Source organism: Gopherus flavomarginatus, chromosome 9, assembly GCF_025201925.1.
Source record: "Gopherus flavomarginatus isolate rGopFla2 chromosome 9, rGopFla2.mat.asm, whole genome shotgun sequence".
In the NCBI taxonomy this organism is placed as follows: domain Eukaryota; kingdom Metazoa; phylum Chordata; order Testudines; family Testudinidae; genus Gopherus; species Gopherus flavomarginatus.
In genome coordinates, this window is record NC_066625.1 from 34,398,934 (window position 1) to 34,409,262 (window position 10,329).

At 54.3% G+C, this 10,329-nt stretch overlaps 1 protein-coding gene across 5 annotated transcripts in view; it reads right to left on the bottom strand.

Moving 5' to 3' along the window:
* Nucleotides 1-2,605, bottom strand: part of TFAP4 (transcription factor AP-4) — a 35,676-nt gene extending 33,071 nt beyond the window's left edge. For 2 of the 5 annotated variants that reach the window (XM_050968381.1, XM_050968380.1), the window contains exon 1: nucleotides 2,403-2,605. In XM_050968381.1, coding sequence (XP_050824338.1) covers nucleotides 2,403-2,491 — 89 coding nt within the window. In that variant the 5' untranslated portion in view covers nucleotides 2,492-2,605. The remainder of the gene's footprint in view (nucleotides 1-2,402) is intronic. The other 3 variants (XM_050968384.1, XM_050968383.1, XM_050968382.1) reach the window with 2 other exon arrangements.
* Nucleotides 2,606-10,329: the final 7,724 nt, after the last annotated feature.

The window sequence follows — 10,329 nt, forward strand, 5'->3', positions numbered from 1 at the left end:
CATCTTCTCCTTCAGAAGTGAAGCAGACTGTGGGAAGTTATCCCCTTACAGTCTAAGACGATAATGTCATCCTGGTGGCACGCGGAAAATGTTCCAATCACCAAGTGAAAGCAAAGATACAAACCTGTTCTGTCTCTCACAAAAGTTGTGGTGGTTTTATTAATCTAAAACAAATGCACCTCAGTGCTCCCCCCTCCCAACAATAAAAAATAAATTTAGAAATAACACCCTTGGACAACTATCCTGTAACTATCTAACGTGTGTGAAACTGAAAAGATGCAGATTTTATTCTCAACTTCCCAGGGGATGAGTGAATTCATTGTTCTGTAAAATTCTACCCAAAATAATGGTCAGTGCCCTTCTAAGCATGATATTCTAGATAGGGATTCTTAACCTCTCTCTTCCCAAGGTCCCCCACACGTGCTATTAAAACACCACAGCCCACCTGTGCCACAACTGTTTTCTACAAAGAAAAGCCAGAGCTGGCGTTCAGGGGTAACATGCAGAGCAACTGCCACAGGGCGCCTCACACAGTTGCTCAGCCTCCTGCTTCAGCCTCAGGTGGCAGGCTCAGGGCCCTGCACAGCAGGGCTTAAGCTTTCTGCCCTGGGCCCCATTGAGTCTAACACTCTTCCTGCTTGGCAGAACCCCTGAAACCTGCTCGTGGCCCCCAGACCCCTAGTTGAGAACCACTGTTCTAGATGAATACAGCTTCAAGGTGCTCATGGAAGGATTCCTTTTTTCTATCCTAAACTATAAAGTTTAATGAGCTACAGAAAGAATTCTGTTGGTGGCACCCTTCTGGGCAGGCCTTCAAACACAGGTTATAATCTCCACTGCGGTTAACTATAGATGGCCATCACCACCTGTCCAGCACTGATATTTGAGTAGGAAGTAGGCCAGCTGTGAGACATTTCAAATAAAGCCAGCATCCTGTAGGCAGACAGAAACTTATATTTTAGTGCTGCTCCCACAATTAAGAGAATATCCTGAAGGTACTTTTTAAAATACATATGTATTAGTTTATGCTAAGGTACAAAGCAATTCCATATGGCATAAAGACTACACCAAATTGTGATCCTCATTAATATTAATACAATAGCATGAAGGACAATTTCCTTCTCATGAGGCAAGCTGCTCAATAGCAGGTCCCCCTTTGTAAATGGATCCAAGTTAGTTACAGTATTCGCATATTCTAGCTCCCTCCCTCCCAGTTTTCATTCTGAAGATTAGTACACAAGCGTAAGAGTCCAACTCTTTCTATACAGTGAATCCCACCAGGCCACTAAGATGGGCAAGAGCATGAAAGAAGATGATGAAAAGGACTTTCTGTAGCCTTGCTTAGCACATCCGTTTCGACCTTTCGGTATCCATACAGCTGGTAATTTGCATGTCCCCAATTTAGAAATGGGGCATCTTTCTGGAGGCACTGGGAGAGTTTCCCCACTGCATGTACTAACTTAACACCTTGTTCTTGCCATAGTGGTGCTATTTAACTTAGTCAACCAACAGTGGAGCTCCAAGATCCAAATATACTTGCAGGGGATGGGGGGGGGGGATTAACGTGCCCCGGGGGAGGGAGAGAAGACCAGCTTTGAGCGGCACCAGTCCTGCCTCCCCAGGTGGCCCGACAGGTTCAGTGGGTACTCCGGGCCCCGCACAGCGGCGCTGCCCGCGGGCTGTGTCCCCGGCCCAGCAGGGAGTGTATCTCCACGTGCAGCCTGCACGCGGCTCCGGGCTCGTTCGGGGCGCAGAGGCCCGGGCTGTAACCAGCCCTTCGAACAAGGGGCGCCGCGCCGCCGGAGGCACCTGTCCAGCCCAGTCCTCCGGAGCGGCCACATGGCCACGGCGCTGGGCTGGGCTGGGCCCGCTCCCTCCCCGCAGCCTGTGGCGAGCGGCGGTTGGGCCCGCCCCTGCCAGCTGCTGCAGGCACCGTGGGCCGCGCACGCGTGGGCTGGGGCGCTACATTCTCCGCGGGGAGCAGGCGGCTCCTCGCTCCGCCGCGGCACGCGGCCCACGCGGCCCGGCCCGCTTTGTGCGGGGCAGCGTGGCCGGGCGCCTACATCCCCCACAGGGCCCCGGCCGCCGCACTACATGTCCCGGCGGCCCCGGCGCGCGGGCCCGCCCCCCGCGGGAGGGCTGCCGAGTCACGGCCAGGCCCCGTAGTAAACACACCCCCCTTTAAAGCTCCCCCAACATGCGGCCGGCAGGCAGGGCACGCACGGCCCGCACCCCGGTCCAGGAGCAGGGGGCCCCCGCCACAGCCCGGCGGCGCGGTGCTCCCGCCGGGCCCCGCACGCGGCCCCGGGCTTCAGCGCCGAGCGCGGCCCCACGTGCTCCGGCCAGCCGCGCCGCCCGGCCCGCGCCCCGCGAGCCCCCCAGGGAGCGCGGGCGGCACCCACCTGCAGAGCCCGCCGATCACCTCCTTCTCCGACTTCCTGAAGTGCTGCAGCGCGGGCACCTTCTGCGCGGGCACCATGAAGTACTCCATGCGGGCGCCGGCCCCAGCTGAGCGCGCCGCGCCTCTGCCGCTCAAGGCGGGAAACAGCTGGTGCGAGCGCAGCGCTCCCTCCCCCGGCGGCGCCGCCTCCGCCAGCCACCGGCCCATGTAAACAAAGGACTATTTGCCGCCGCCCCGGCCCCCTCCGCACCGCCCCCGCGGCCTCCGCCGCCCTCTCGCACGGCTCCCGCAGCGCCGCGTCTCCCCTCCGCAGCGACCCCGCCGCAGCCCGCTCCCCAGCACCGCCCCCACCCGCGCCCGGGCTGCCCGGCTCCCTGCGCCACTACGGGGTGATGCGGCCCATCAGCTGACAGCTTGGCAAGCGGGGCCCGGAGCAGCCAAGGGGGGCGGGGGATGCACGGCCGGGGGGAGGGGCAGAGCCGGCCCCGCGCATGGGGTGGGGAATGCACGAGGCAGGGTCGGCCCCACACATGGGGGGGGAGGGGGAAGGAAATGCGCGGGGAGGAAAGGGGCAGGCCCAGCCCCGCACGGGGGAGTGGGAGAGAGGTGTAGGGCTGGCCCTGCACATGGAGGGGAGGGGGAAGGAAATGCGCGGGGAGGAAAGGGGCAGGCCCGGCCCCGCACGGGGGAGTGGGAGAGAGGTGTAGGGCTGGCCCTGCACATGGAGGGGAATGCACGGGGCAGGGCCAGCTACAAATTGCGGGATGCACGCGGCGGCGGGGTGGGGAGGGGAGAGGATTAGCCCTGCCGATGAGGCGATGCACACGAGGCAGGCTCCACTCCACACATGGGGGACGGGGGTGAAGGGGTAGGACTGGTTCTGCACTGGGCAAGAAGGGATAGGGCTTGCCCCACACCCGAATGGGATGCACAGGAGGCGGGGGAGGGGAGGGGAGGGGAAGGGCTGGCTCCGCACGTGGGGGAGGCTGCATGGCCGATCGCGCCGCGGCGCACACAGCATGGCCGGGGAGGGGACACGGAGCTAGAGCTGCCCCGGGGATGGAGGCGGGAGCGCGCGTCTGAGCTGGGGGAGTCGCCCTGCACTGGTCCATGTCCGCCCCCCGCGGGCTAGCTCGGCAGTGGCGACCCGGGGAAGCGGCTAGCGAGCAGCTGAACGGCTCAGCCCCGCAGCGATCCGGGGAGCCCGGACGGAGGCGGTGCAGATTCGGCCCGCCCAGGAGCGGCGCCTCCCCCGGCCGCGTGGGCCGGACTGGAGCGACGGGGAACGCGCTGGCTCTACACTAGCAGCCTCGACAGCAGCTGGGCCGCGCTCGGCTCCCCGCGCGGGTTGGTCGCGCCGGGCCCAGTTGCGGGAGCTCGGGAACAGGCCGCAGCGCCACCCCCCCCCCCCTTGCGGAAAGCACCTTCTTGGCGCCCGGCCAGTGTCCGCCCCCCAGCTCGCATTGCGCTGCGGGGATCGCCGGGAGTCCTAACCCCACACTTGGCCTGCCCCTGGCTGCCTCAGGATGACCCTTCCCAGGGCGGAGGGTGCCAGCCCGGTTCTCTCCCCACCCCGCTCCCCGGGGCGGCAGCGTGAAGCTGGGGGCTGGTGCACCAGGCCAGAGCCCCGCGCAGTTTGAATCCTGCTCCAGGCTACCCCAGGGCTTGCTCCAGCCCCATGTCTATTACAGGGACTGCCTAGGATAAGTTTTTAGGGGCATTTCTGGGAGTCATACCCTGCCTGGGGAGCCACCTTTCTTAGCCCCCACCTTCCTTACTGCCTGGCTGTGCCAGTTGTCAGGCCTCACGTGGGATCTTCGCTTCCAGCCCATCTGGGGGAATCTGTGCCTATCAGCTTGAGAAGGGGGTGAGCAAGCATCAGCAAGGGATCATTGCCCTAGCACTGCACTCCTACCCTGCTAAAGCCTAGCTCTACCCACTGTACATACTGTGCCCTGGCTGTACCCCACACCCTGCTGATGTCATTGCATCCCCCCTTTAACTACCACCATCCCCAGCTGCCAGGATGCCAGGGATCCCTCTGGCAACCAGCCACCCACAGGCTGCTTTGCTGTTTGGCTGACTAGCAGGTGTGAGGAGGAGACTCATCCTGTGTGCCTGTCTACCACAGACTGACCAGACCAATAGGCAAGGCTAGGTTGTGCATGAAGGCCAGCCTCTCACCTCAGGGCCCTTGGGAGCCTGAAACAGGAGAAAATAGCAGATGTGCCCTGCTCTGCTTTGGTGAACTCCTATGCTGAGCCAGCTGGGACCCCAACTACATGGGAGGAGGGGAAAACAAAAGGAGAGGAATTCCATACCTGTTCTCCCCAAGTTGTGCACAGTGGGAGGCAGTGCAGCCTAATGGATAGAGCACCAAACTAGCACGCAGGAGATTTGGGTACTATACACAGCAGGCATGACAGCAGAGCTGGGAGATCTTGGGCAAGTCACCTCCTTGCTCCGTGCCTCAGTTTCCCCACAAAATGAGGCTAGTGCTACTGAGCTCTTTAGTAAAGCACTTTGAGAATGAGGATTGCTACAGAAGACCTGTTATCAGCTGCTGTTGATGATAACTTAGGGCCTGTCTACACTTAAGGCAGGGCTGCTGTAGCGCTTCAGTGAGGACACTACCTATACCAATAGATGGGGTTCCCCTATTGGCATAGTTCATCTACCTCCCTCAGAGGTGGTAGCTAGTGCTACCTACACTGGGGTTTGGTGGGTTTAACTGCCGTACTCAGGAGTGTGGATTTTTCACAGCCTTGAGCAATGTAGTTGTACCAACCCAATTTCCTTATGTAGCCATGCCAGAGCAACTCAGTCAGTTTTAATGTTCCATCTCATATAAGAGGCTCCAGTCAAGGTATCCAGGGATTTTAAAGACAATAAGGTATATGCAGTACTTCCCCTTGAGAGAGGGACACAGTATTCCATATAAGTTAATGTACACACGTATGTATATATGTGTTTAAGAAAACTGTGAAAGACAAAAACCACTATACAATAATTTCCCCTCTTCAGATAAGCATCATCCCCAAGTAACAGATGGATAAACTAGGGTATGTTGGTTGGGTCTTGTGCAAGGTCATATAGCTAATGATGGAGTTAGGGATAATTCTTCTGATTTCTGACTCTCAGACAATGGCCCTGACCACTAGATCAGAGAAATAGAGTTGGAATTGAATTGCTAGCGGTGTTGTGAAAACAGTTTCCAGCTGTTAATACAGGTGTCCAATTAATGATGTGGGAGAATTGGCTGTTGTTTCTCTCAAAGTTTGCATGTTAACACAAACTCCAGTGGTAGATCTTTTCTCCAGCAGTAGGTACACGTTTGGACAGGACTGTAATATTGTAGTAATGTTAGTGAAGCCAACACTGGACACAGCAATAAAGCTATTCCACAATAGCAAGAAATAGCTACCCACAGCTATTCCACAGTAGCAAGAAATAGCAATAGGTTACAGAAAGGAGCTCTTGGGGTAAGCAACTAACCCTGTAACATAGGTGAATATGGGTCAGATCAGTGGCAGTTAGACTCAGGCTTGGTTTACACTTAAAATTTGTACCAGCATAGCTATGTTGATCAGGGTCTGAAAAAACTACACCTCTGATGACAGAACCCCTGAAGCCTGCCAGTGTAGACACAGCGAGACCCAAGAGTATTTCTGTCAGCATTGCTGGCATTGTTCAGGGAGATGGCATTCCTACAGCAGCAGAAAAACTTGTCAGCGTAAACTGTGTTTAACTCCAAGGCATTGTATTGTAGATATAGCCTGAGTCTATCCAACTTCTTGTGATGTAAACATCAAGTGCGAAAGCAAGAACTAGCCCCACTGATGAAGGAAGAGGAACAGGTGGTGCCAGGGGCTGGTAAAATGTACTGAAACTTTGCAGATTCCCCCTGCAAAGTAATAGTCTTAATTTCACATTGCTGCTCAGCAGTTGGAAGGGAGGAGCTGAAAATGGGGGAGGGGGCAGGTCCAAGATGAGCCCAGCAGCAGGGGAGGTGGAGGCCAAGGGAAATTGACTAATCCTAGTCAGTTTCCTATTGCATCTAGTTGAGCTTTATGCAGAAACTGACTAAGCCGGTTTCCCCTTGTAATAATACAGCTCAATGCGTAGGGAGTTTGATGCAGGAGAAAAACTGAACAATCCTAAACCCTGCCCCTGCAAAGATTTATGCATAGTATATTCAAAAATCATGAATGAGGCCCTAGCAGATCATGAAATTGGCTTAAATAAATAATGCATTGTGGATACTTTCTATTTGCTTTCTCGGTTTTGAGCGTATAGAGATCACATTTACAAGCTTTTCTCTGCAATCAGGAGAGTTAGAATTTTTAAGTGACAGCTGTGATTCTCTTAAAGCTGGTGCCTTAAAAACAAAACAAAACTACCGAATATCACAAGAGTTGGTAACATGCACATCTTACCTTTATGCACTGAGTAGCTCTAATGAACTCAACAGAACCACTTACAGTGCATGAAGTTAAGCATGCTGGCAAGTCTGTGCAGCAGGATCAGGGCCTGGGATTAATCAGTTCCCTGCTGCAATCTCTTTAACATTGAGCCTGGCAAAGAAGCAAGAAAGGGGGATAAGAGTTTTTAAAAAAGTGACAAATCAGGAAAAAGTAAAAACTGGAGTGCAGAAATACAAAGATAACAGCAGGGAATGTGGGAGAAAGACAGAAGAGAAGTGCAGAGACAAAAAATCACAGGAAAAGGAAGAGAGCGAGCACTGCTCTCACTATTAGTAGAGTACTGCCACTTTCTGTCCTGTTCAGCCTCAGGATAAGCAACAGAAAAGCAGCTGCCTAATTTCAGCCAATGGTGTCAGGTTATTATTATTCCTATAATACCAGATCAACTACTAAGAAGTTATTTATTCCAAAAATTCATTATATATATCTAAACAACTTCAGCATGCAGGGTAGCTAATCTTTAGAATGGCATCTCATTCCCTGTTACAGGCCAGTCAGTTCAATTCATTCACAGTGGCCCAAATTCCAAGATCTGTTCTCAGGAGTTTCAATGGTAGTTTTAAGTACAAATTAAGAACCTAAGGCCCATTGTTTAACAAGGCCTTGGGGACACTAGTGGCTCACTCAGGGGACTGCTATTAAAGCCTGTCTTTAATAGGTTCTCAGTTCAAAGTCAGCCCAGGCAGGGAGTGACTGAGACTGGTCACTTTCTAATGGCATTCACCCAGGCTGCTAAAGAGTTGGCAGGCCTCAGTCCAATTCCTAACACACAGATATCTACAATAAAAAGCACACACCACTCCAAGGGGTATTCTTGTTGGCCATCTCAGAGAGTCCAGTGATTGAGTGGTCCATGGAAACTGAGCTCCCGTGTGCCATAGCAGCAGTCCTCCAGGTGAGAGATGATGCAAATTGGCGGATCTATAGGAACTTGCCCCACAGCGGCCTGTGTATTCCCTTTAGAAGGACCTTTCCCCCACCTTTTGATAAATTGGAGAGGGTTCAGAGAAAAGCCATGAGAACAATTAAATGATTAGAAAACCTGTCTTATCGCAATAGATTCAAGGAGTTCAGTCTCTTTAGTTTAACAAAGAAAATGTTCAAGGTTGACTTGATCACAGTCTATAAGTACCTATCTAGGGAACAAATATTTAATAATGAGCTTTTCAAGCCTGGCAGAGCAAAATATAACATGATCCAATGGCTGAAAGTTGACGCTAGATAAATTCAGACCCAAAATAAGGAGCCAATTTTTAACAGTGAAAGTAATTAACCATTGGAATAGTTTGCCAAGGGTCATGGAGGATTGTCCATCTCTGACAATAGACTCATGGAAAAGTCCAGTGTCCTCACTGGAAACAGTTCAACAGCAGCTTAACTACAAAAAAAATTCTCAAGTAAAAATAAGAAATTCCCTGAAGGGTTTCTGGAGACAGCCTAAGCCACAAGAGCAGCACAGGAATCACCAGAGAACCCAGAAAGATTACAGCATTTTCTTCCCATGTAACAATAGAAGGTTAGAGTATTTCTCAATTTGTGGGTTCTTTTCAGTTGAGCATGAAAGGGCAGCACTAGCAAGAGTTAGGCATCATGTGAGCAGCTGGTAAATACATTCATGAAAGCTCAGGATGGTGGCAGCTGGGAACGAAGCTCCAGTCAGGCCTGTTAGCTATAAGGACATGACAAGACATCAGAGTTAACATTGGAGGCCACCGGGGGGTGGTCTACATGGCAAACAGAAACCCACAGCAGCAAGTCTACAGATCCGGGCTCACTCTACGGCACTACAAATAGTTGTGTGAATATTTGGGCTTGGGCTGCAGCTCAGGCCAGTCAGGGCTGGATTTACTTTTTGAGGGCCTGGCGCCAAACATGTATGTGGGCCCCCATGGAGGCAATGGAGCATGGCACAGGGACATTACTCCCTAGAGCAAAGGGCCAGGCAGAGGCAATGGGGCATGGCATGGCATGGCAGGGGCTGGCCCGCTCCGTCCAGCCCAGGGCACTATTTACAAACCAGCAGTTGCCAGATGCACAGGGGCTCGCCTAGCTCTGTGCTGCCAGCCTGCCCCTTCCCCTAAGGGACTGGCCTATGCCGCGCCACACAGCCCCCTGCCCAACACTGGAACATCCCCTCCAATTCCCTATGGCTAGAGCTCCCCCAGACTGCTATGCCAGCACCTCCCTCAGTCCCTCCCACAAATGCACAACCCCCTGCACAACACCACCCTTGCCCAGTGCCCCCCTGCCCACAGCCCCACAACTGCCCTGCACCCTCCACAGAACCCGCCCCACTCCCTAGTGCCCCAACACACACAGATCTTCCCTGCCACCTCACAGCCCAGCACCCCACGGAGACCCATTCGATAAGTGCAGCCAGAGCTGGTCCTGGGGCCTGGAATCACTCTGGCTTCTCAGGAGTGGCATGATCAGCCAGGCCAGGGCCTGCCCCGGCCGGGCTTTCTTAAGACGCACTTGCCTGGAGGGGCCCAGGCAAGTCCCCCACCCTCCCTCCCACCCCAATTGGCTGAGACTGGCCAGGCTTCTGCACCAGTCCCAGGCAGCTCAGCTCTGGGGAGACAGGCAGGGCCCCACAGGTGGTGGGCAGCAGAGACTAACCAGAGCCAGAGGTGCACTGGGGTCCAGGCAGGCAGCAGAAAGAAGAAGGGTATTGGAGCCAGGGGGCTGAGAGGATCCCTTGGCCTGAGGAGCAAGTGATGGGCGGCAGGGAGCCAGCAAGCTGTGGGGGGTCTTGGGACGCAGTGCAAGCAGAGCATGACGGGGCCCCTTCTGAGCACGGGCCTGGCTCAAAAGGAGCCGCTGGCGCCATTGTAAACTCAGCACTGAGGCCAGCCCTCTCCCTAAGCTTCAGAGCTGTGTAGATGTTCAGCTTGGGCTATTTTTAGCCCCGGAGCCCGGGTCTGTAGACTCGCTGCCCTGAGTTTCTGCTTGCCATGTACACGTCGTCTGGCATCCCAAAGAATGCTGTCACGATGGGGCATGCTGGCCCTGCTCAGCTGGTCTTTTACCCTCTGACCTGATCCCTGACCCCTGGTATTTTGTGGCTGCCCCAGCAGACTGCAATGATGTTGACATTGCCACATCTCCACTGCCACATTAGCCTGATGAAAACGCCATCGTCCTTTGCTTGGAGGAAGCACTTAGATTCATGCACAGACCAAGCAGGGCAAATGCTTCCTTAGTTAGGACATGGCAGAGGATCCAGAAAGCCACACGCCGACTGAGCAGGGATAAAGGAGAGGGCCTGGGGACTATGTCCCATCACTATGGCTTTATGCTTTCCCAGTGCTTACAAGCCAGCCAAGGCCAGAAGTGGCAGAGCAAGAGGGTCTTTACATTGTATAAAAGTGCTGCAAAAACCTGCAGAGTTCAGCTGCACGTCTGTGTATCCAGGCCAGCGGCTCCGGTCATGTTCCTTGGAAC